Here is a 26,683-nt window from a genome sequence, read left to right on the forward strand (position 1 = left end):
TAGTCATTATACACGACATCAAACAACAGAACACTAAATCTTATTAAGTAACTAAAAGGCAGAACTTAGTTTTTACCTCTCGTTAGTCTTTTCGGACTCTTCTGGCAGATCAAAGATTTCCCATTTTGATGTGGTTACAGCTGCAAAGCAAGACCAGCAAGATCATTTTTCAGGACAAATAACAGCTCCGAAAACGGTAAGGAAAATCAAAGAGGCAGCCGTAAATGAAAAGGCAGTAATGACAGACCTTGAGCCTCCAGAGCAGCTCCATCCACTTCCTCCCATTTTGATGGAGCCATCTTAAAAGCTGGTTTTGGTCCATCCACTGAACATGCAAGCAAAAATCAAAAAGTCAAAGCATAAATTAAATATAAAAAGAGATGATTATTTCTCAACAGTCAGAGACAGCAGTCTAAAACCCTCATCTGAAATTACAGGTAGCTCTGACTACGACTGTGTGAGAAAAGTTAGTCCAGACTGACAAACTGAAACACCAAAAAGACAAAACAGTTTAGTGTGAATCTTGTGTTGTACAGATTTTTAAATCGCAATTAAGTAACCAAGTAAATGTAAAATTTCTACAAACACCATTTCATTTTATAGTAAATTAGTTTGGGCTGGTTTATGTTTATGAACAGAGAGCAGAAGATAAATAGAAAATGAAAAGACATAAGCTAAAGTATAAGAGAGTAGAAAGGAAAGTATATCTATTTGGATATTTACATGGCATATGAGAGATTTGTTGTATTGTCATGAGAGCAGGCACTGAGTGGTATGAGGTCATCTAAAAGCAGTGAGTATAGACATAACTAACTAACTAGGAGCTGCAGCAGTGTTTAGTGTTTATAGTGTAAAGTGCAGTGAAAGTGTCATTACAGTAGCAGGTGTGATCTACTGCACAGTGTGTATTAACAGGAGAGCTGATAGTGATATATGGTTCAGCTCAGTTCAGACAGCAGGTCAGAACCGTCTCTAACACAAATCATGTCAATATGGTAATGAAAATGAGCAGTTATTAAAAACTGTTTCAGTGTCGATCAAACAGGCTGATCAGCAGATCAATAGTGAATATCACTGTTGGTGCACCGACACCATCTGTACTCCCTGTTTATGTAAAGATAAACACACATTCATAAACCACAGACAAAGAGTCACTGATTAATGCTGCTCACCGTCTTGAATGATAAACCGTCTTCTGTTGTTGAGGATGCTGATTTCATGGTGCTACAGCTACACTGTCAGAATTTTTTTATATTTACCATCGGTTCAGTTTTGAAAGCAGGTTTTATCAATTAAAAAAATTCCATAACTTTGTTTTTATACGTTTTGTATGTTCATGTAATATGTAGTGTGTTTTTCTATTTTCATTCAGATGCGTATTGGATTTTGTTTTTGGCCGGGACTTTTCATTTCGGTGCATCTTTACTGATCGACTACATTTGGGGTAAAGCTAATTAAGCTTAAAAGCCAAATAAAATTCCTGGCTGAGCCTCGCTTTGACTGAACCCTCTGCATTGTGTTGATCTGCGTCACTTACAGGGAACTCCGTCCAGCTCATCCTCTGTTCCCTTTATGGGAACTCCATCCAGGTCGTCCATCATTGGAGCTCCATCCAGAGGAGCTCCGTCGATCGGAGTGCCGTCGACGTCCTCCAGAGGAGCGCCATCCAGCTCCTCCTCCACAATAGGGGCGCCATCTATATCCTCCACCTGTTCAGTGGGCTGCTAAGATACAGCACATTAACTCAGTAATCACCCAGTTCCTCTTTAAACTGTACCACAGAGGTACGTTACACTTAAATTATATTTAGATGTAATGCTAAAACAAAAGCTATGAAAGAGTCTCTGATAAGAAGACAATTTATCAGAAACAAAAATAAAACCTGAATAAAAAACCCGCTGGGAATGAAAAAATACATAATATTCACAAAAACCTGATACTGACAAAGATCTGATAGAATGGATGTGGCTAACTAAGTAGTCCACTTCTCACAGCTGAGACTCAAGTTAGGTTAATTTTAATTTACATTACAGTCCTAAATAAAGATGGTACTAAAAATAGCGTCAACATATTCAACAGCTACGGATACAAATGACCACACATTTAGTGTGCTCCGTTTCATGTGACTTACATGAACGAAGTGGAAATTGCATTAAAACCTTAACACAATGACAGCCGGAACGTGGTTATACACACCATAGAAACCAGACTCACTTCAGGCAGCACCTCTGTGGTGGTCTCTTTCTCTGGATCCAGACTGACGAGTCCCAGAAAAATGTTCTGGAGTTTGATGAGGAATGGATCAGGATACACCGCCCAGTCCTCCCACGCCCGGAAACATGACATCACTCGTTGCTGTGTTTGGGGAGATAGTAAACATCAAGTGACATTCTTAGGAAACAACATTTAACAAGAAAACAAAAAATATTTTTCAGTTTAACAGTTGAAATTCATCCTCAGGTGTGTTCTTTGTCATAAGACAACAAAGCCAATATTATCCCGTTTAGCTGAATGTCTGAGTCAGGGGTGTTTGTCACTTTTCAGATTAAAGTAGACTTCAAATCACCTCCTGAAGCCTAGTCTGCTTTATCTGAAATAGTTCACTTGGCAGAGTTCAACAACAATGACTGCCCGGGGCACAGTGCCACAGTGCCGAACAACGTAACTGAGGCCAAACTCAATTCACTTGAACATTTAAACCTGAACAGAAATGGTCTTATCCATCCGTGCGTCCAGTTAAAAGAGACCACTGGTTTTATTTGTTGACCAATGACGTTCAGAGCGAGGCGTGCAGGAATATGTCAGCGAAATGCAAATAAACGAATACCTGAAATGTTCTGTAAGGTTTGTAGGGAAAATCCTAACAAGGCAGATAAAATTGGTTCTTTTTCCCCCAAACTACAACTTTTAACAAACAGCTGCTCGAGTGTCACGACAAGCCTCTCTGTCACAGCAGCGGAAGAAAGCTGCTACATTTGCACGCGATGAACAGCGAAGCTGATTCCAGGTTGCCCAAGTCAGTCACAGTAGCATATCATACGGTTAACAGGGAGAGACCGACTCATGAAATAGATCTTCAGATTAAAAATGACTAGAATTTGGTAGCCAGTATTGTACCAACATGGCTTGCGGACAACAATATTTGCCAACTTTCATGTGCAAATGTTAACGTTAAGATTACTGATAACTTCTGTGAATTTATAATAAAACAGAAATACAAAATCAGTGGTAGGAATTTGAGCAGTTGTGTTAAAATGTAATTAAATATATAAAGTTTGTGTGTGCTTATTTATAACACCAAGATTTGTTCGGGACAGTAGGAACTCTGTTCGGTGCAGTGAATTTTCAGGTCGCTTGCCTGACTGGGCAAGTTGGAATAAAAGTTAACATTGAACCCTCCCACTTTGTTTTTGAGGCAGCAGACACAAAGGAATGGACAGTCTTCATGCAGTTGGCTTTAGCCTAACATGAGAACTAGAGCGACTGCTGCCCTTCTGCTGCCTGAGGAGGCGCCTCAGTTCATGCTGCTGCTGTCTTGGGTCCCTATCTGCAGTGGAGCAGCTGGTACTGAAACGTGACTGACGGTAGTGTTTTCTGAATCCCATCAGCATCTGACGGTCGAGGCAGCGGCTTCTTATTAAGAACTGGCCTATTCTTCAAGTTTCCCATCCCACCTTAAATACTGAATTCCATTGAAGGTGGAACAAAGGTTTTGAGCAAAACGCTGCTTGAACAAGGAGATAAAAACAGTTCTGTAGAAATTCAGAAATGAACACTGAGCACCGTTTACGCCTGTTCGGCCTGCGGAGTGTTAAAAAGCAACATTGACAGGTTTGCCTATATATTATTCAGTTTTGTTTTTATTCTTTCACCCAGATTGAAATATTTCTTATACCTCTTATACTTATTAAAAAATGTTTCTTATTAAAGAATAGGAATCGTCCATCATCAGGTGATCATGAGTTAGTTCCCTGCCTTCTGTGGCTGGGAGTCCAAGAGGGCATAAGAGGGCATGCCTCACTCTCTTTGGATAGGCAGAATGACGGGGGGGGGTTGAGAGTATCACATACTGAAACTTTCAGTTCAGGTAGTTTAAACTCCCAAAGATTTGAGCGCTGATAAAAAAGGAGACAAAGTGGGTGTGGCTTCTGGTTCATTCAAGCTAACCCTGTCAATACGTGCTAATATTTACATTTGCAATATTATTCTCCTCTAACTCCTCTAACCTGCTTGGCTGCCTGCGAATACATGCATCTTTCTAAAGTGCTGGGAAATACACAGCATAACGACACAGAGAGAAAGGAAGGCCAACAGAGGCTTCAGGTACCACGTACCTTAAAATGCTCCGACTGCAAGTGGCCCTGTATCGTCTTGAAGGTGGCGTTGAGATCAGAGAATATCTGGCAGAGCTTTGCTTCAAAGCTGTGAAGGAACAACAGGAAATACATGAATGAATGAAATGATGAGATAAAACAATGTACAAACAGAAAAAGTGATGCACTTACAATTTTCTGTAGTAGGACGCATTAGAGACTTTAGCTGAGGAGTTATACAAGACATCCGACACCAAATACAACCTCGCAATCTGGTGGAAAGCAGAAATATTAATTATTTTAAATCAAGAAAATCAAGAAACAGTGGGAAAATCTTTCATTCTTGTCATAAGAACAGGTTCGTGCACCTCTGCGCTTCCTACTGCATTGGTACTTATTTAACAGCTTACAGCAAGGATTTTGCTTTTAATTCATGCTTTTAATATACACTTAAAACATATAATACTTCTACAAAATGGATACAATGAAAAACAGTTGACATAAATGACGCAGACATTTCTATATTACGTCTGAAGTCACTGACCTTTTTAGGGAGTGGAGTTTTAAGGATGGACAGAGATTCAGCGATGCATTCCACGATTTCCTCGGCTGCGTCTGCGTGGGTGAGGCAGAACAGCATGGCTTCTGCAACATCACTCCTCCTTGGGGTGAGGCCACGGAGAACCTCCTCCAGCTTGTCTCTCTCTCTGCACCGGGAAACAGGGTTGAAGTGAGAGGGTTCAAAAATCTAATCTACGCAATGTAAACAGATTTGGCGTCCAAATTTTTCTTCTTTAGTTCAGTGTTGGAGTGACGAGGCTAATGATGCTAACAAACACTGGAAGTCAATAGGCACCCAAATCTTTTCTCTGAATACAAGCCCAAAACTTGTCAGTTTGAGCGGAGTTTGGCGCAGACCTGCTAATGTGGTTTATGACACAGTATGACTTATATGAGCAATAAAAATCAACAATTCGGATGAATTCAACTCCCCCACAGAATCTGACATGACGCAGACAAATAATTGCTAGATTATTGTTTGTATTTTTGAATAAATCCATCAGAATTTGGCACAAAACTTTGAAGTTTGTGAGTTTTGTTCATCATTATAGCTCACAGTAAGTCATGCAGTAGCCTAAATTTCATCAGCAAGTCTGTGTGACCTTAAGGAAGACCTTCATGCGGTGTGTTGAAAGTTTTGGGAATGTACTTATGGAAAGAATTGACTACTGACTTCCTGTCTGTTAGCAACAGTAGTCTTAGTACTAAGAAAGCACACATTAGTGGCCAGACTTGTCTCAGCTGCCTAACTACATCCAGGGTAAGGGTAAATTTTAGCCTAAATCTAGTCTATTTGAGATTACTTAACTCAACATGGTTTTAAGTAGGGCCGAATGACTAATCATTTTTATATCAAAATCATCATTTAAAAGAGTGCAAATTTTATTGTATAGTATGTTAATCAACAATGTTGTCTTAAGTTTTAAATGGCGAATGGCCTGTGGATGAACTGGACCAATTCGAAGCTGCGAAATGTCCTATTTGTGTGACATCACAACCGGTAGTCTGACGAAGTATCATGTCAGAGAAAGTGGATATTATGTTCTTCTTGGCCAAAAAACAGGCCTTGAAATGAATTACTGCATTTAATTTGCAACTGAAATTTTGGTTAGAAAAACTGCAATTAGATGTTTTCCCCAAATCTTTCAGCTCCAGCTTCAGGAAAGAGTATGAGGTTTTATTTTGTGGCCTATTTAAAGTGAATAGAGAGAGGAAAACATCTATTGAAAAGCAACACGCTTGGCATCTTTCTGAGGAACATACTCGTCTTTCAGGGATCCTTTCTTGCTGCTTTCCTCTTCATCGTCATCATCATCATCATCACCCTCCTCATCCTCAGGAGTGCCGTGCAGGTAAGGGTTTAGAGGAGGCGGCCGCCAATAAGAGCCATTCTTAAATAACCTAAAGTCATCGGTCTTCCATTTAGTTGGAGAATCTCCCTGTGGATGATATTTCAGTTTAGCTTCATGACTGAATCTAAAATTTGTAGATTTTTAATCACAGATCTGTGTTGGTGTTGAATGAGACTCACCTGCAGTATGGAATACAGCTTCCACCTGTAATACACATGAGCTGGGCTCTGATTCTCAAATAAAAACCTGTAGAATACAAACCAATGTTAGTTATTTCTATGCAGAACATTTCTCTTGTATTTTTACCCACAAAAGTCCATTAAAAGTTACACAGCTGTACATTTACACACAAAAAGGTCAAGGACCACATTCCGACCTCTCATTATCCCTTAGAATTAAACAAGCGGTTTTTGTTCAAGTGCCTTTAAGACTGATGTGCGTAAATGAACAGATTGGCTGCTCTATTTTCTGGCTCGTCAAAACAGTAGCCCACTCTGAAACACTCTTTAAAGGAGAGAGAAAAAAAAAAATGTATAGTGGTTCGGTACTAGATGCATTGTTCTAGATAAACTTACAGAATCAGAATGATGATGGGAACCAGACGTCTGAGGAATGTAATGCCTCGTAACGCTCCTTCCCAGAAAGTTATTACATGAAATGCTCATGATCATGCCTGAAGTCTGAGATGTTGTCAGTCATAATGTTTTGGTCTAAATACATTTTAATTGATTCATTTTAATCTATTCATGGTGGAGGGGTACATGAAAGGTGTTCTAAGGCAAAATAGTACCCCCAAAAAACTTTTTTTTTCCAGATTGACCACTATTTTACCATCATCAATATAACACTAAAAACTCAGACACGTGTAGGTTCACTAGTGGTTTTAGATGGTAAATGTCTATATTTGACATGGTGACTCCTGGTTCCCAGCACCACCACTGTAAAGACATCTCAGTTGGCACATTTCTATGTAAATGAACCATTTCTCGTCAAACCACTCTAAAGACTTTATTTTCATCTCAATCACTGAATTATGCAGAAATTTCTGGGGAAAAAAAAAAGTCGGTGGAATTCCCCTTTAATAGGACTAGGCGGAGCTAAAGTGCTGTAAGCAGAATAGCTGGAATTATGAAAATGTGCCCGTTTTCATGACATGACAAAAACAATTAATTTAAAACGGGCTGTTTTGGCCGCTAAATTTCCATATACAGACTACATGGATTAAATGGTCAATGGTACCCACTACATCAAATTCTTAGAAACGCCAAGACACTTGTTTTTAAATTATATGGGCCCTTTAAAGGGATTACCACAGTAATAAACCATTTATAGACCCACACAAAAAGTGATTTGAGCAACATCACCGAAACTTGCCTGTATAAAGGATTGTTGATTTCTCTGTTCATGATCATGGCTTCAAACATGGGTCCCTCACGCACCACAAACTCGATCATTCGGTGGATGAGACAGAGCAAATTCCTACAAGAAAAACACAGTTAAAGCGAAACAGATTCAGAACCAGCACCAACAGCCACACCACAAGCACTGCTAAAGCTACGGCATTACCTGGAACTGACAGCAGCTTACTGCCCCTGGCAGATACAACAGTTCTAACTCAGTGTTACTGTGTATATAAAGTACTCAGGAAGAAAAGACCTGAGCAGAAACTTTAGCAAGTAAGATTTAAAACTGACTGTCAGACTAAGAATAAGGAAAACTATAATGCTTTGATTCAATAGTGCTACTAAATCACAGCCATAGCACTGCTCCCTCACTGCACATGTAACGTCACCTTCTAATAAGTCACTACTTAAGATTATAAGGCCAAGTGACATTTCTTAAAGCTTCTGACAATGGAAAAAGTGTGGATGGAGAGAAAAGAGAAACCATATTAACATTTCTATTCTGCCATTTAAAAGTATTAGGGTTTATTTTGGACCTGCCCCCCCCAAAGTGGGCAATAAAACAAAATGAGTGTTTTTAGGAGGGGGGGGTGTCAAAATGTACTGCAACACAAATCACAATGTATTGGAGCCGATCATACCAATGTCAGGCAATCATTCTGTATACTTTCCCCAATCCATCCTGTGACGCTTTTCTGGTCCCTCGCTGCTGCAGACAGTTCAACTTGTGCTGCTCACCAAGGCCAATGTCAAAGGTCACTGAGACTATGGGGATTGGGTGGCTGTTTGTTTTGACCCATGCTACTGAGGCAGCTGGAGTGAGCAATAGCCAGAGGCAGCTTGGGTAAATAACACTGTATGCAGTTATATTGTGGTGCACTACTAACTACCTGCCTCGCCAGCTTCAACAAACCTACCAATGGAAGGAGGAGTGAAAGTGCAGTGCATGCCTTAGAACAACCTATACACACATTAGGGCTGTCACGATTTCCAAGCTACACTAAATCAGTGATTCAGATATTCCTCCTTGATGAATCTACAATGATTATTTGGAAATTTGCATGCACTCGCCTATTTTAAAACTGTTCAAAAATAAGTGTGTGGCCGGATTCACAAAAACTTTAGGGGGAGAGGACGGAAAAAAAAAAAAAAAAAAAAAACCCACAAAAGTCTATGTATGCCATGCACCAGTCTCCCGGGCCGCGACGGCAGCCGCGAGAGCCGGCAGGAAGGAGGGCCCGAGCTCAGAATGGAGACGAAGCCAGACGAAGACAGTGGGGAGAGAGCAGCGTGTGAGTGGGGGACCAGGTGCAAGTCCTGAGCTCTGCCTTCTGGACGCTGCCTTCAGTCCTGCAATGAGGCCACTTTTATTGCCTCAAGGGGGCGTGGCCCGGGCAGCGGAGTTTGGGAGTCGCTTCCCGCCGTAGTGCCTCTTGTTGTCGTCATCGTCCTCCTCTCTCTGGCAGCTATAGTCCTTTTCCCACTGTCACTCGTTTTGGGATTCATGCACCGTCCCCCACTAACTCACAGTTCTCTCCGCAGTCCTCGCTTGGAGTTTGTGCCCCACCTTCCTGCTGGCCCTCACAGCAGTCAACGGAGCCTGGGGGGGGTGGGGTTGGGGGTTGGGTTGGGTGTTCAGCCACACACCACAGCCTCTTAAAACAGACACCAATAAGTTGAAGACTGTTCTTAAATGCAATTTTTATAATATTCAAATATTCATTATATTAAGACAAATGTAATGAAGATTTTACTCATAAGCTTTTTATATACATGTTCACAGTTATGAATGAGTTATTAGTAATGAAGTTCAGAGGTTTATTCTGTCAGTTAGTTTAAGACGTGTGGCTGTGGCTGTTTGTAATGTTAAGAACACTTTTTTGTTAAGAAATTTTTTTTCAAAAATGTAATTTTGAGAGATAATGTGACCGTAATGTACTGTATTGTGTGTAAAGCCAGCATGTCGAGGGGTGGAAGTGCGGCTGCGTCGTACAACACAACCAGTGTAATCGACAGAGGTTTCCTGTGAAAGAGTCCCAGCCAGCTTACAGACAGGCCACCCCGAACCGTACAACCAAGTGTCGTCACCGTTAGCGGCGCAGTTAGATGTTAAAGCCATGACCTTCACAGCAAGTTTTTGGATCTCATAAGCCCAGTGTCTCAGAAGTCTCACTGTATAGTGGGGGGAACAGTGGGTGTCTCACACCAGCAGTTCAGCTGCACAGATACACTTAGCGATTTGAAGATTAAACACCTTAAATACAAACGTAAACACAATACCAACAACAATAATGATAACATTGAAGTAAAAAGAGCTCTTCTATAGGAATTTGCATCGGTATTGGCAGATGTGTATCGGAACTGGATTGGAACCGAAAAACACGGATCGGCCCATCACTAATTGGTGTGTGTATATCACTCGTATCCATTTTCGTTGTTTTCCAGTTTTTGTCATAACATAAAAAGCCTGTCGTGCCTTAAACGGTGTGAAAATTTAAATGATGAATAGAACAAAAGAAACGGATCAAAACTACTCCGAAAAAAAATCTGGTTCTATTCACTTACATTAAAAGTAAAGCATGTTTTCTCCTTCTCCTGTAAAGTTACCGTTTTGGAGATACAAGTTTTTTTCTGACAACAGCGAGATATGTATATATCCGTCAAAAGGGTTTGTGAATCCGGTCTCTGGATTTCCCAAGCTATAATAATAAAATGATCACACTATGTCTCAATCTGCTTTTTCTGAGCATATCGTGGACATTATCACTGCTTAAAGAACACTCCCCTCCATGTCTCAATCCAGAGTGCAATTAATCCTGTTTAAGTGCGGAATTTAAAATCTGTTGTGATCATTTTTTACAGTATTTTATTCAATTGTGGCACTAGTGGTTCTTCTTCCTTGTTCCAACATCAAACCTCAAAAGAAAAGCAAAATATCTAGAATGGAGAGGGTCTTCATAGCTTGTTATTGCTCAGCTGATGCCTAATAGTTTTCCTTAAAATGGACGCATCACAGAGATGTGACTCCTTATTTATTTGTTAAAATAACTAGATTACTGAACTACTACCAGAATCCTGGGTGACAGCCCTATCAGACACGTGAGACAGACAAACAGGACAGTACGAAACACTCATGTACTTTAACAGACATGTCAGATGTTTCCAAAGCGACTGTCTTATAATTTATGAAATTATTCACTTTCCTCAGAATGTGTTTTTGTACATAGTCCAGAAAAGTGTGTGAATGTATGGAAAAGAGAGAGAGTTAGTGTGTGTGTTCATGCACGGCCTCAACTGCTGCTCACCCAAACGGCTCTCTGGTAGCATGCATATGCCCAATCAAGCAAACTATAGAGATGTTCTCTACATTTCATATGAATTTGGAAAAAAAGAAAAACATGTACCTTTCTGTTGGGATAACCACTTTGACTATGGCTTGCGACAGAGTCTGGATATGAAGTCACATCAGATAATAAACATAGAATATATGTGAGTATTGTTAAAAAGGAACAAGCATAATTACTATATGCAACATACTCCTACAAACAACAAAACGTGTTCTACCGTGGTCAGTTTTAAAACTTCAAACTGAACTAGCTCCTCAAGTGTAAAAAAATTAATAAAAAAAAAATCTGCGCTAGAAAACATACATTATAAAGCACATTTACCATTGATCTGAATATGCTTAATGCTTATTATAATGAAAAATAACTCTAGTACTCTAATAAAAAGGAAAAAACAAACAGAACAAGAGCATGGCATCATTTTAAATTCGCTTTGAAGAAATAACATCAAGGCCTACAAATATTAAAAAGGTGATTTTTCATTCTAAAACACTTACCGGAACCTTTGTATACAACTAATTTACAGCTAACTAATATGATGACTCAGTAAACCTGCTGAAATGGGCCATGTTCCTCACAGCTGGCTGACTCTGGTAAACTATGTTTCAACAGCATGGTTGTGCTGTAGAGCAGTCACAATTACTCAATTATTTGATGTAAATTTGATTGATATCAATGAATAAATAAACAAATCGATTCAAATGTGATTCCTCGACAAATTGGCAGTGATCAGTTGGTTAGTTTGCATGATGATAATGCATATTTGATCTCACTGCTCGCCCTTACAGTAACAAACTGAGCCTGACACTCATTTCTATACATTTTTGTTCAAAATCTCATTCACAGTGATTAAGTATGAAATGCTCCGTAATAGAGAAACTAAACTGTTCACACTAACCACGTTTACACGCAGCCTGATAAACCGTTAATAATCCAACTAGTAGCTCAATCAGAATTGAATATGCCCATGTAAACATCTCAATCGGAATAGTCTAGTCCAAATGAGGCCATTACAGTCTCTGATTGAACAAGGTCAGTAATCCTGTAAATAATCCATTAAAAGGAAGAATAACATCCGTGTAAACCTCTGTATCTGATTACATTCCCTATCGGAAAGTTTAAGTCCGTTCTGCACGTGCGTCGCGTCATAGTGAGAGTTTATACCATTAAACATGGCAGAGCAGAAACTGGTCTGCAGAGGAGACGAAGTTCATGCTCTGCCCTTTAAAAGACGGCAGTGGGCTGGACGTCCAGCTTTTGTGTCTCAGAATACGACGTCTTCCTCTCGGCCTTCTTTAATAAAGACATGTGAAGGACGTTTTCTTAAGTCTTCGTTAAGTCTGATGTCATTTTAAAGCAGTTAAATACACAAGCACTGCTCATCTCACTCTCAGTGGACTCACGTGCTGAAGAAATTTTTTGTTGTTTTTCAGTTTGACATATTTTGAAAATGCCTGTTGTCCTTTACATTGTGTGTAAATTTCTTGAACGGACCAAAAGAACCAGCTCAAAATTACTTGGGGGGGGGGGGGGGGGGGGGGGGGGGTCTTAGTGAAAGTCAGTAGAACCAAAGTAAAGTAGGTTTTCTCCTTCTCCTTTAAAGTCATAATTTTGGAGATACGAGGTTTTCTTCTGACAACAGCGATATGCGTGTTCTATTCATGGCACCCCCTGGTTCCTATCACCACCGCTGTAAAGAAATCAGAGTCTCTACAATCAACCATTTCACACCAAACCACTCTGAATCACCTTGTTTAATGGTCTTGGATAAAAATAGGTAGAATTCCCTTTAAACAGGTCTTCTTAAAGGCTTCCTTGTCCCAATGAATCATTGTGGAACTGCTGAAAGGCTCTGTGCAATGTTAAATCTTTAGCTTCACCACTCAGTTTTATTTTAAAATGATCCAACTAAAGCCAGCAAACTATAAGGAACATTGCCCTGTTCTTAGAAACAAATGCTCTCAAAGAAGAAAATAAGGAACCTCATGTTCTTTCCTCAACTAACAACACTAAACAAAAGTACTGTTTCTTTGCCGCATTTCCAAGTTACCTTCTCAAACTCCTCTTTGTTCTTGGGCGGAGGAGGCATTGGAGCATTTGGGTTCTTCAGCCTCTCTTTGGGCTGAGCGTTGAAAGGCAGGCCGGAGGGTGGAGGGGGAAGTGTGTGCTCCATCATGGAAGGGGGGATGTAAATGGGGTGAGGTGGAATTGGCACGCCTTTGCCCCATCCCAGTTTCATTTCAAAGTTCATTATCATTTTTCCTGAAACGGAAAACGCCATGAGTATAAGCAGAATAACACATCATCATTAGGGACAAAACAAAACGGTCAATTTCATAACTACCAATACCAAAACCATTTAAACAGAAACTGCTTCCCAAAAACAGTCACAGCACATTCTGAAACAATTTAGGCTCTGTGGTGAACTAAATAAGCCAGGGGCTAAATAAATAAATAAATAATTCAACAAAGTAATATTTCTTCACTTTCAGCACCCAATCATCTCAAATCCCTTATATCAATATCATTTACAAAAATTATACTGCTGAACTGGAAAGAGAGAACCAAAATTTCAATAAAGCATTAGGTTAACCTCCTTACAGATCACTGCAACTTGGAAAGACTTACATCAAATTTTAAAAATAGAGCAAAACCTATAGCTGTTTCACTCAAAGGGATGTGGTGGGTGGAGGGCATTGGGTGGGTGTGGTAGCACATCGCCTTATATCTATAGGATTATCATTAAATGAAGAGTTATGACATTAATAGTGAAACGAAAAAAAGGAACATTAACGTCCCCATAAATACGGGTGGTGTGACCAAGGAATACTGGCTTGAGAATTTAATTTAATAACATAAATAACATAAATACTATATTTTATATATATATATATACACACACATATACATATATACATATACACACACACACATACATACACACACACAAATATATAAAAAGTTAAAAGTGAACGTAACTTCTACAGAACACTTCAGCACATTTTACTGCATATTTCCAAATATATATTTCCAACAGTATTCGCTCCCCCATCCAAATCACTGAATTCAGGTGTTCCAGTCACTTCCATGGGCACTGGTGTATAAAACCAAGCCCCTAGGCCTGCAGACTGCTTCTACAGACATTAGTGAAAGAATGGGTCGCTCTCAGGAGCTCAGTGAATTCCAGTGTGGTACCGTGATCGGACGCCACCTGTGGAGCAAGTCCAGTCGTGAAATTTCCTCACTACTAAATATTCCACAGTCAACTGTCAGTGGGATTTTAACAAAGTGGAAGTGATTGGGAACGACAGCAACTCCGCCATGAAGTGATCGGGCACGTAAAAACAGCAGGGGGTCAGCGAATGCTGAGGGACATAGTGAGCAGAGGTCACCGACTTTCTGCAGAGTCAGTCACTACAGACCTCCAAACTTCATGGGGCCTTCAGATCAGCTCAAGAACAGTGTAGAGAGCTTCATGGAATGGGTTTCCATGGCAGAGCAGCTGAAGCCAAGCCTTACGTCACCAAGCGCAATGCAAAGCGTGGAATGCAGTGGTGTAAAGCGCCGCCACTGGACTCTAGAGCAGTGGAGACGTGTTCTCTGGAGTGACCAATCACACTTCTCTGTCTGGCAATCCGATGGACGAGTCTGGGTTTGGCGGTTGCCAGGAGAACGGTACTTGTCTGGCTGCATTGTGCCGAGTGTAAAGTTTGGTGGAGGGGGGATTATGGTGTGGGGGTGTTTTTCAGGAGTTGGGCTCGGCTCCTTAGTTCCAGTGAAAGGAACTCTTAAAGCTTCAGCACCAAGAGATTTTGGACAATTTCATGCTCCCAACTTTGTGGGAACAGTTTGGGGACGGCCCCTTCCTGTTCCAACATGACTGCGCCACCAGTGCTCAAAGCAGGTCCATGAAGACATGGATGAGCCAGTTTGGTGTGGAAGAACTTGACTGGCCTGCACAGAGTCCTGACCTCAACCCGATAGAACACCTTTGGGATGAATTAGAGCGGAGACTGTGAGCCAGGCCTTCTCGTTCAACATCAGTGTCTGACCTCACAAATGCGCTTCTGGAAGAACGGTCAAAAATTCCCATAAACACACTCCTAAACCTTGTGGAAAGCCTTCCCAGAAGAGGTGAAGCTGTTATAGCTGCAAAGGGTGGGTCGATCACATTTTATATGCACGTGAAGCCAGACGAGCAAATACTTTTGGAAATCTAGTGTATATATACCTTCCTTGGCTCTAAAGTGCATACGGTTGAATGCGGTTATATGAGAAGTGAATAAGCTGTACCATTCAAGTGTTTAAGCGCTCGTTCTGCATCTCTCCTTGTCATGAATGCGACAAAGCCACAGTTCCTCTCTCTGGCTCTTTCCTCATCTGTCCTGGGCCACATGATCTTCACACTGGCCAGTGGACCATAGCGGCCAAACTCCTGACAAAGCATCTCCTCATTCATCTAGAACCACAGACAGCAACATATCAGATCATTTTTCATGTTCACTACTGCCAATGTCAACATAAACAACAAACTGGGACCAATTTTAATTTAATTAGTATTACAGAGGAAAATTTAAAATTTAATTTAAAGGGTGTAATAAATTTATCAAGGCCCAATCCCATTTCTTGTTTTTACCTCTACCCCTTGTTTTTCGAGTGTCACCCTAACCCCTTGGAATGGAGTTACAAGTGGTAGTGGTTGAAATCTTCATCTGAAATGAGACCCTCAAATATAAAGAGCATCACTTCATTAACAGCTACTAGCGCTGCTCTGTAGGCGACCCTGCCCATCTGCAGTGACAGCAGAGGAGGGTAAAGTTCAGCTCCTCATTGCTGGGCTTTAGTTACATTTAGGGATCATAGCCTTCAAAGAGGGGGGCAATTATTTACTATCACCACCCCTAATTCGTCAGTGATATGAAGCTGAAGTCAGATATTCACCAGCTTCTTGTTCAGATTTTCCTGTTCCACCTTAAATGGAGCAGCAGCTATATTCTGACATTTCTGGCATCAGAACTGCTGGACTATTTAAGGTGGAACAGGAAAGTTAGCTAGCTAGCTACCGAGACATTAGGATGTCATTAGTGATTTTTTATGCTGTTATGAAGAAAAACGACCAAAATAATCTGAAACTACATTAAACTAAGATAAAACAGTGGTTATTGTCATTTTTTAACAGAAAATTCTCACATTTGTGGGTTTCTCTGGTCTCTTGCTGGTCTTTCTCATATCTCTCTGTTTGGAGCCTCTGAAAAACCTTCGTTTGGAGGGTCATGTAGCCCCAACACTTCACCCCACCCCTTTATCTCAACAAGAATCGGGACACCCCACCCCTAGATGTGAACGCCCAAAACAAAGGGCTGAGTGGTAGGGGCGAGGGGTGCAATGGGACTGGGCCCAAATATCAGTTCAGAACATCGTCCAAAGCTAAAGATTCTTCCAATGTTAACTGTTTATCGAAAATATCTGTCAATAGGGACATCATTCCAATATCTCTGCGCATCTCTAACAGACACAGACTTTTTCCTCATTCACACTTTTCCTGCTATACAAAACAGCAGGGCGACTGAAACACACAATGACGCAGTTACCTGAGGATTTATATTTCCCAAGTAAAGATTTGTGGTTGATGGGTCACCAACGTCGTGTGAGCCCGGAGCAGAGTCATCCAAAACTGAAAAACCAAAAGCACTAGCTGATCAACTCACAGGGTCACCTGGGTTTAATTTATCTTCATCACCATCATCATTCATCCATGACAGATTACACACACAGCCAAATGCTCAAGTAATTGCATTACACAGTATATAAAGCAAAATTACCACTGGATGGACGGTTTCTTCGTGAAGAACCATCCGCTAAAAGAAGCAGAAAAGCAGTGTAAATTTTGTTTCCTCGATAAAACACACACTGCTACATAGTGGGAGTGGCCAAGACATGAAGGAGCAGCGTTTTCACAATCGGGTCTCGAAATACAGACCTTGAATCCAGCTTCCCAACTTGGATTTTGTCATCTCAGCCAGGTATGACACTAGGTAGCTATTCAGTTCCATCAACAGTTCAATAGACTACTACTGAATACAAAATCCAGGACTGTAGTCTGGGTTCAAGGTCCAGATTTGAAGACCAAGTCTACCTAATAACCACAAACAAAGCTCCACAGGGCATGTAGTGCTGGGCGATATTGATGAAATTCAATATCACAAAATTTTCCAAGTATTTCCAATTTTCCGAGCATTATATGATGGTATATTGTATACACGGTTTATACAACAGTGAGTTACGGCCACACGTGCTTATTGGTTGGGAAATGTTCTAACCGCACTGTTATTTCACCATAACATCACAGGTTTTTCCACAAACACTATCCCTCAACTGAGACGCCGTTGCTAAGCAACCATTTTGACAGCTGTAGGAGACGCTCAAGCCATTTGAACATTTTTACATCTTACTTTGCACCAAAAATAAAACGGATACTTTTAAGATCACATTTGACCGACAACCAATTTGGACACTAAATTCCCAAACTGTCGTCATCACTGAGCAGCTTTTCAGTCGGCAGCTGTGACAGAAGAACAGCTAAACAACCTGGATTCAGCCAGAGATGAACCCAAACTAAACGGGCTGTAAGAAGCTTTACAGACTGGCTGGAACAAAACAACATTAATACTGATCTGGAAAAAAACTGACCAAACTGAGCTGAACCTGATATTGGGTCAGTTTTATGGCTCAGTCTGATTTGGTCAGACTCTGAAAATCAGACGACACGTCTGGCAAATGGTATTGGGTTCATTTCTGGCTGATTCCAGGTTGTTTAGGTGTTCTTCTGTCACAGCTGCCGACTGAAAAGTGGTGACGAAAGTTTGGGAATTTAGTGTAAGGAGCTGGAGAACGAACTGCCAGCCGAGCAGCGAGTGGGCGGAGCTCGTTACTCTGACGTAGCAACAAGCTGCTGGTTAATGAACTATAATTTGGAGGAACTGAACATTAAAACATATTAAACGCCGCGTTCACGGCCAGTTTATTCATTTCTTACTGTATTTATTTAACTGTTGTATGAAAGGAGTAGAACACTCGAGGAGTGTGTTATCACCGATATTTCACCATAGCACGCTCCCTCTCGGGTTCTACTGCTTAAGTATCAGCATCACAGCAGAGCATTAACTGAACACAGTGATTTTAGTTCCACACCCTGCACAGCATTAAATCCTAATTGTGCTCTCTCTGTAACGAGACATGCAGTTGGTCAGTGCTCTCTAAACTGATGGGACTCCAGACTAATGCCACCCTGTTTTCCCGGGGACGATAAAAATAGCAGGTGGGATGACATTTAAACCATTTTGGGACGCTTCAGAGACAAGCTGTGTGCACCATCCCAACACTTCATGTCTGTTTTTAATTCGCTTTATTAGTGCAATCTTAAAAAAAGACTGTGCTCGAAGGGTTCTTAAGTAAAGAAAATGGTTCTACACAGAACCATGGATGCTCAATGAACCCTCTTACCGATTAAATTGTTCTTTATAATCAAGAAGCTCTTTGGACTGATGGAAAATGTTCATGAATGTGCTATAAATGGCTCTGTATAGAACCTACTTGAAAAGGGTTAGCAACCAAAAGGATTCTTCTTTTGTTACACGCTCAACACCGTAATAACAGAAGAACTCTTTGTAGAACCATTTTCAAAAAGGTTCTATAAAAACATCTACAGCATGTTCTCCATCGATCTGGAGAGCCCTTTCACAATGTAAACCTTTTAATCATGCATCACACTCTTTCAGCGTCCATGGTTCTATCTAGAACCATTTTCTTTACTAAAGAACCCTTGATGAACTGTAATTTATATGTGTGTAGCACACATTTTCTACCATAATGCTGATTTCCATCAGCCCTTCAATGGACTTTCCTATGCAATACTAGAGATTGTGGTTACTCACGTTTTTGCTCTACTTTAAAAGTGGACAATTAAAGCTTGTAAGAGATTCTCTGTAATCTGGTTGAATATGTTAGCAATATTCACGGATGGCAATCCAGCGCTTATTGTGTTCGGTGTTTAGCCAATAAGGTCACATTGTGCCTGAATATATCAACCCTTTCAGCCCACGTTATGTTCCACGGCACAAAGACAATCTTAATCTATTCTTTTTGTAAAACCAGTTGTAAATTATGAGAAATTAAATGTTCATAGTTGTACTACAAGAAAGAGTTACTGCTAGAAAATCCGAACACAACATAAACTTACAGTTCTGTGTTTCGGGAACGCAGTCAGGAATAAAGTGAATTTTTTTTTAAAACGCTGAAGTGTACGCATATCGCTGCTGTCAGGAAGAAAACCTTGCGTCTCCATTTTTGTCGTTTTTGACATAATTTGAAAGTACCTGTTGCTCTTTACATTGTGTGTAAATTTCACGATGTATGGACTAAAAGAAACGGCAGAAAATGATATGTAAAAAAAAATCTGGTTCCATTGACTTACATTAAAAGTACAGTATGCTTTTTCCTTCTCCTGTAAAGTTACCGTTTTGGAGATACAAGGTTTTCTTATGGCAACAGCGCTATAAACGTATGTGTTCACATGAATATACAAACGTGAGCGTATACGCCTGTTAACTGTGTGTTAAAGTATGTACTCTGTGCGGTGCTGTCATTTCACTTTTGAGGACAAAAATTCAAGAGAGAAATGTAATGTGATTTCAGATGGTTAATTTTCACCTTGGTACAGCTGACAAAATTTTGGGAGCTCTGAAAAAAGTTCTGCTTTAAATGCTGACAATATAAAACATATTGAAGCATAATTTATCACAACAAGGGTAAAACAGTCAAACTTTTCCAACCCTTTATCACGATATACCGATAGACGATATATCGCCCAGCACTACATACAAATTTCCTCCCCTACACATAATCCTGAGCTTAACAAAATATTCCTTTAACGTGTCACACGACAACACTTTGCAGTTATATCATCTATATTTAATGTGAATAAAACACAAGTTTTAAATAATATACTTACATGATCTTCTTCCCTCCATGGCTGACACAGGTTCAAATCTACTGACTCTCCCCTTCAACCGATGGCGTTCATCACGCTCCTCCTGGATCCTACAGAACGACACAGGCCACACATCTTTTTCTGTACCCATTACAGGTTGATTTTACTTCCACACAAAGGCAGCAAAGAGAAGACTTACTGTTTAAGCTCCTCTTTGAAAAGTTCAAGGTTACTCTTTTTCTTTTCTTTCTCTCCTTTCTTTGATGCCTTGGGATGTTTAAACGACAAATTAATACATATTTACAGGACATGACATATCAACACCGATCAGGGATAACATTATGAGTACCTCCTTGTTTAATCAGCTCTACTTACTGTATAGCTGCACTTTGTAGTTCTACAGTTACAGACTGTAGTCCATCTGTTTCTCTGATAATTTGTTACCCCCTTTTACCCTGTTCTTCAGTGGTCAGGAGCCCCACTGGACCTGCACTGCTGTGTCTGACCCACTCAGATCAGCACAACGCATACTAACACACCACCACCACATCAGTGTTACTGCAGTGCTGAGAGTGATCCACCACCCAAATAGTACCTGCTCTGTGAGGGTCCAGTGGGGAAATAAGGATGTAGTGTTATGCCTGATTGGTTCATGTTTAAAAAGCACAAAAAATGAATACTTACGTTACGTTTGTCGAACGCAAGAAACTGCGGAGGTGTTTCCAAAGGCAGAAAACTTTTGGCCTCCAAAATTCTTGATTTTGGTTTATAGAGCTTTCCTCTTTTATCATCAGATGCAGCTTCCTCTGCGAAACACATGCAAACAGGTGCACAAGCAGTTTGGCAGTGACCAAACACACATTGATATGCAAATATCTGGCAACTGTAAAATAATAAATTCAGGATGTAGTTTACCTTTGCTGGCATTAGCGATTCCCCCTCGGACAAACGTCTTGACTCTGCCTTCACCTCCTTCAAAGGCAGCGAGGAACTCCTCGTAGATTTCTGCAGCTGCTTTTTCGTCCTCCTGTAAAGGTTCAGCAGAGCAGCATATTTAACTAAATAATCTACAGGACACAAACAAACCATCTTGAAGACAGCGGTTCTCAAACCGGTCCTAAGGGACACTTAGACACTTATTTTTGCTCTACCGCACGTGCAGCGAGTTGGGCTGAAGCGAAAATCTGGGCCGTCCGGGGGTCTGGTTTGAGAACCATAACAATCGCTTTGTATTACTGCTTTAATCAGGACCAATCCAGAGACGCTCTACGCTGCACATTCATCAGAATTAGAATCAGAGTCAAACCTACTGGCCAGATTTGTTTACACATTCAAGGAAACTGGTTTTGGTTACAGGAGATCACAGAGAACAGAATCAGACAAACATTTACATGTAGTAAATAAAATAAAATAAAACACGCATTCCTACCATCCCTCACTCATATATACACACAGTCATACCTGTAAACCTTACCCTGTGCCAAGTATGTGAAAGTATTCTTCTAACTGTTCCCATTACACAACATGGACTTTAGAAACTCATCATGAATGTACATAAACAAACAAAAGCTGATTAATATTTAGCTGTTATGGTAATGACATGATTCATATGATGACAGACTTATTCTGTGAAACCACATCAGAAACACCAATCAATTAAAGCCAAATTTCTTGCATTCAAAATGCATCTTTCTATTCTGTAGTATTTGTGCATAATTATATGGTTCTAAAAAAAAGGTCTAAATTCCTATTTTTAAAAAAACAAACCAAACCAAAAAAGAACTGTTCACAGTGGTGGTGATAGGAACCAGACGTCCACCTCTAAAAACTCCCTCACAGAAAGTTCCTACATGAAATGATGAATACTACACTGCCTACTGACTGAGACAACAAGTGCGTTTACTTGCACTCAATAATCCGATCATAATCAGATTTCTGCAATTGAATCTGATTATTCAAATGGCCATGTAAACAGCAAACTCCAGTCTAAAAACCTGATTAAGAAATGTGATAAAGAGGCTGGATTTCAGCGCAGTAATCAGATTTCTCAGTGCTGTAAACTATGACTATGATTTCTTTCAGATTTCTCAGTCTGAGCATGTGTGAACACAGACCAGAAATAAGTGAGATAACTGCAAAATGGCAACAAAACACTTTGGAGTGACACTGAAACCAAATAAATGCTTGACGAAATAAAGGATTTAAATACTCTTCATCTTCTAGGTGACGTACGTTCATATTTTCGGCTAAAGTGGTGCGCCATTAAAAAAAATGCTGCAGCATGAAGACTGAGTTTACGTTATGTTTACGTCACACCTTCTTCGTTGAGTCTACTGGAGAATAAATCTGATTACTGTCTGACTGATGTTGACCTGGGGGGTTTTCCCTTTATCCGATTACTCAAGTGCATAAAAACGCATCGATGACAAAATCTGATTTTCTTCAGTTATCGTGCTACCAAGTGCATGTAAACTGATTCACGGTGGAGGGATACATGCAGGCTGTTGTGAGAAAAAAACAGATCCAAAAGAAAACGTATTATTCCAGATTTTCCACTATTTCCCATCATCACCATTCCATATAAACTCAGAAGACTTGTGTAGGTTCTCTGGTGGTTCTGGATAGTAAATAAGTTATCTATACCTGTGTTGTAGTCATGGTGACGCCTGGCTCCTATCACCACCACTATAAAGACAACTGAACCATATCACACCAAACCGCTCTGAATCTCTGTTTACACCTCACACACTGGATTATGCAGAAATTTTGACAACTATTTAAGGTAATACATGGGCTAAAGGCCAAAAAGACAAAAGAAGACAGTAGTTCAATCTAAATTTTATGCACTTTCTAATCTTAAACTAAATTTCATTTAATGGCTTTAGGCAGCCATGCTTAAGACCTCCCATGGGACTGGCAATCTACCAAGAACTGGCCAATTAATTCCAGGATTACAAGCAAAACCCTGTGAAATATTTTACGATCTAACACGCTCACCTTCTTCTTGAGTTCATCTTGTTCCTTTTTGCTCAGGGTTCTTTTAGCCACAGCCATCTTGCCAATGCTGAAGGCTTTCAACTTGCTTTCCAGCAAAGCCTGGAGGAAAGAAAAACCAACGTTGACGGTTTTCACCATAGAAAGCAGGACCAAATCAGGCTGAGCCTGACAGACACACGCCTTCATCCTCTTCCCCCGAGAGTCAGACAGTGTCTGAAACCAGGTGGAACATCTGACAAACAGGAAACGGCAGCATTGGTTTGTTTCAATCTTTTATTTATTTTATTTTTTTTAGACTAAACTTTTTAACCATCCCTGATCTACAGAGCATCCGAGGCCTGTTTCCATTAAGACATATAAATGTACGTGAAATGCACTTTTCAGGAACCTGTTCGCTTCTAAGAAGTCTTAACCCCATACACGCTTAAAGATGGTTCTTCAAAAGTTCCCCTCAAATTAACAGAACGTGTGTTTTATGATCTACACATCGCTATACGCTTACAATTTACTGCTGAAAGCCAAAAATCTCAGACGCTCTTTGTGTTATATTATTAAAGTAATCACTGTAATTCAGCAGATCACTGAAGAGTCTGTTTATAGTTTATAGCCCAGATTTGGGGAAAACGGCTCGACTTTCAGTAGAAAAACAAACTGAGTTCAGCTTCTTTTATTATAAGGGTTTAAAATGACATCACCGTCTATTTGACTGGAGAGAAGAGTTACAGCCTCACACGACGCCCAGCTTCTGAATGTAGCTTATGAAAGATGAACGTTATGAAGAACATGACCAAGCGTGGTTTGGAAGCACCCGTGGTCTCACGGAGCTGAAGTTCATTATTTTATTATTTTAATAACAATAACACTTTCTTTGTTTCAAATCCCTTTTAAGTCTGTATTCCGCTCTCCGTGCCTCGTACTAATCGTGTTTTTATCCTTTACTGATCTTCACTCAAACACTTTCATCTTTATTTTTAATTCTGATGCTCCTTTTTGCTTTGATTGATGTAAAGCACACCGAATTCAGCCGTAATCTCGTCCGACGTTTTCCGAAGTGAAACCCTGCAGCAACATCAGCGCACAGAACTCCGACCGTTAGAGCGATTCAAGCTAAACACGTTTAGATACTTAAGCGTTTGGTTAAAAGAGTCACATCGTGCAGCTCCAGATCTCCAGCTCATCGATTTCGGGACACGTTCTTCACTTATCCGTGCGTGTGATAAATTCACACGATGTGGCCAAATCGAGGAGCAGACGTTCTACGTCCTAAGACATGGACAAACACATGCTTAAAATAAAGTTGGTTCTTCCAGGGTTCTTAAGCAAAGCCTACAGGCCTCCAATATCATCCTACGGTTGGAGAAATAAATTTGGTGAATGAGGCCCAATGGTTCCACTTACCATCATGAGCTCTATCTACAATCAACGGCACGCTCAAGTAGTTCTCTGCATGGAGAAATGACCTCAGACTGACGGAGAACGTGCTGTACATGGTTCTACACAGAACTTTTTTGGGGGGAAAAAGGTTCTGTAATAGCACCAAGAAGCTTCTACATGGAACCAGTACATGCTTTCGTTCTTAAGATTGAAGAAGAACGCATTGACAACTGGTTCTGTGCAGGATCAAAAGGGTTCTGCTATTGTTGCAACGTCAAGCTTGTAACAATAGAAGAACCCTTTTAAGTGCCATTCAGCGCCAATTTCAAAAAGGTTCTTTATTGAACCACATACATGCTCAAGTAGTTCTTTGCATGGAGAAACGACGCCTCACGACTGATGGAGAACGTGCTGTATGTGGATTTACACAGAACCTTTCCGGAAAATAAAAAGGTTCTTTAATAGCACCAAGAAGCTTCTACATGGAACCTGTTCATACTTTAACCAAGTCCCTAAGATTGAAGAAGAACGTATTGACAGCTTCTCGTGGTTCTGTGCAGGACTAAAAGGGTTCTCTTACTGTTTCAACGTCAAGCTCGGAACAAGAGAAGAACCCTTTTAAGTGCCATTCAGAGCCAATTTCAAAACGGTTCTATATAGAACCATACACAACACAATCTCCATACATCTCAAGACCCATTTATCCATGCAAAAAGGTTCTATATAGAACATATGGTTCTAAACAGAACCATTTCCTTTTTAACGCGTGCAGGCTAACGTTAGCTTAGCCAGAGAACTCGGCTGTTTATGCGAGGCTGAAGTTAGCTTCCTGCGAGAATTTCCCCGGTCCACCTTAAACGCGGTCAGAACCACAGCACTGTTTAAGGTGGAACGGGGAGATTGGAACAAGACGCTGGTGAAAAGCAAACCCAGTGCTGTTTACTCACTCACGTGTCTCAGGAAATTCGCCAATGTCTGGTTTTATTTGCTATATTTAATCACCCCGCGGTGCCCTGGTGGTCCAGCGCGCCATGTAGGGCCAGTCCAGCGGGAGAAAGGCCAAATAATTACGGACCAGATGATGAGAAACGCCGCTACAGCGCTACGGGTCAAGCTAGCGCCCTAGCCTGTTAGCTCGATCCTCTTTCTGCTCTACATCCAGAAAACAACGTTTAAAGCCAGATTTTCGCGTCGTAGTCGATGTTATTTGACCGTCTGCGGTAACCGGACGTGTTCTGGGCGTTCTGCGTTAACCGGGCGTGTTTTTATATTTTGTCTAAACCGCTCCGCCGCTAAAACTGATGAAGTTAGCCGGTTAGCTTGCGCTAGCGCGCTAGCGTTAGCTTAGACATCCCCATCGCCGGCCTGGTCGGGATAAAGGCGGACAGGCGGCGGCGGATCAGCGCCGCCACAGCGAGAAAACCCCGCATTAACGCCGGTCCGGTCCGGTCCCCGACAGCAGCTTCAGAGTCGGTTCCGATGATAAAACACGCCGAGTTACCTTCGAGCTGGCCTTATGAGCCCCGCCTGGCGCCCTGTCCGCCATCTTCACAGCGATGCAGCAGCAGCGGGCTGCGTTCACCCGGCAGCAGGGGTTCGAGTCAGACACACAGCCGGAGACAGAGTCAGACACGCAGCCGGAGACAGAGTCAGACAGGGAGATAGAGTCAGACACGCAGCCGGAGACAGAGTCAGACAGGAAGACAGAGTCAGACACGGAGATAGAGTCAGACACGCAGCCGGAGACAGAGTCAGACAGGGAGACAGAGTCAGACACGGAGATAGAGTCAGACACGCAGCCGGAGACAGAGTCAGACAGGGAGACAGAGTCAGACACGGAGACAGAGTCAGACACGCAGCTGGAGACAGAGTCAGACAGGGAGACAGAGTCAGACACGCAGCCGGAGACAGAGTCAGACAGGGAGACAGAGTCAGACACGCAGCCGGAGACAGAGTCAGACACGCAGCCGGAGATAGAGTCAGACACGGAGACAGAGTCAGACACGCAGCCGGAGATAGAGTCAGACACGGAGACAGAGTCAGACACGCAGCCGGAGACAGAGTCAGACACGCAGCCGGAGATAGAGTCAGACACACTGCCGGAGATAGAGTCAGACACGCAGCAGGAGTTTGAGTCAGACGCTGTAATTTTGACATGCTAAGTCATGATTTTGAGAAGAGGACATATGTCTATATATTCTTCTCACCAGGATAAAGCATCTCAAAATAAGGAGAAAGCATCTCAGATCCATCAGATCGCATTTCAAAGTCTTGACTTAGCATCTCAAAATAAGAAGGTATCTAAGACTAATCTATAGGAAGTATATAGAAAGTTTATAAAAGTATGTAA

General features: G+C 41.1%; 1 protein-coding gene across 8 annotated transcripts in view; it reads right to left on the bottom strand.

The window, feature by feature from the left end:
- LOC108432483 (U2 snRNP-associated SURP domain containing) overlaps positions 1–26,004 on the bottom strand; it is a 29,641-nt gene extending 3,637 nt beyond the window's left edge. Inside the window, exons 1-21 of one of the 8 annotated variants that reach the window (XM_017706323.2) lie at positions 25,835–26,004; positions 22,960–23,058; positions 20,878–20,989; positions 20,647–20,768; positions 20,162–20,229; positions 19,984–20,072; positions 16,796–16,831; positions 16,565–16,647; positions 15,267–15,432; positions 13,024–13,235; positions 11,034–11,077; positions 7,601–7,705; positions 6,406–6,472; positions 6,138–6,313; positions 4,858–5,020; positions 4,506–4,585; positions 4,335–4,422; positions 2,197–2,355; positions 1,538–1,724; positions 248–325; positions 77–140 (exon numbers count right to left, since the gene is read on the bottom strand). In XM_017706323.2, the coding sequence (XP_017561812.1) occupies positions 77–140; positions 248–325; positions 1,538–1,724; positions 2,197–2,355; positions 4,335–4,422; positions 4,506–4,585; positions 4,858–5,020; positions 6,138–6,313; positions 6,406–6,472; positions 7,601–7,705; positions 11,034–11,077; positions 13,024–13,235; positions 15,267–15,432; positions 16,565–16,647; positions 16,796–16,831; positions 19,984–20,072; positions 20,162–20,229; positions 20,647–20,768; positions 20,878–20,989; positions 22,960–23,058; positions 25,835–25,879 (2,243 nt within the window). In that variant the 5' untranslated portion in view covers positions 25,880–26,004. Of the gene's footprint in view, positions 1–76; positions 141–247; positions 326–1,537; positions 1,725–2,196; positions 2,356–4,334; positions 4,423–4,505; positions 4,586–4,857; positions 5,021–6,137; positions 6,314–6,405; positions 6,473–7,600; positions 7,706–11,033; positions 11,078–13,023; positions 13,236–15,266; positions 15,433–16,564; positions 16,648–16,795; positions 16,832–19,983; positions 20,073–20,161; positions 20,230–20,646; positions 20,769–20,877; positions 20,990–22,959; positions 23,059–25,834 lie in introns of those variants that run through there. The other 7 variants (XM_037546557.1, XM_017706322.2, XM_017706321.2 and 4 more) reach the window with 7 other exon arrangements.
- Between the last annotated feature and the right edge of the window lie 679 nt (positions 26,005–26,683).

Source organism: Pygocentrus nattereri, chromosome 17 (genome assembly GCF_015220715.1).
Source record: "Pygocentrus nattereri isolate fPygNat1 chromosome 17, fPygNat1.pri, whole genome shotgun sequence".
Taxonomy (NCBI): domain Eukaryota; kingdom Metazoa; phylum Chordata; class Actinopteri; order Characiformes; family Serrasalmidae; genus Pygocentrus; species Pygocentrus nattereri.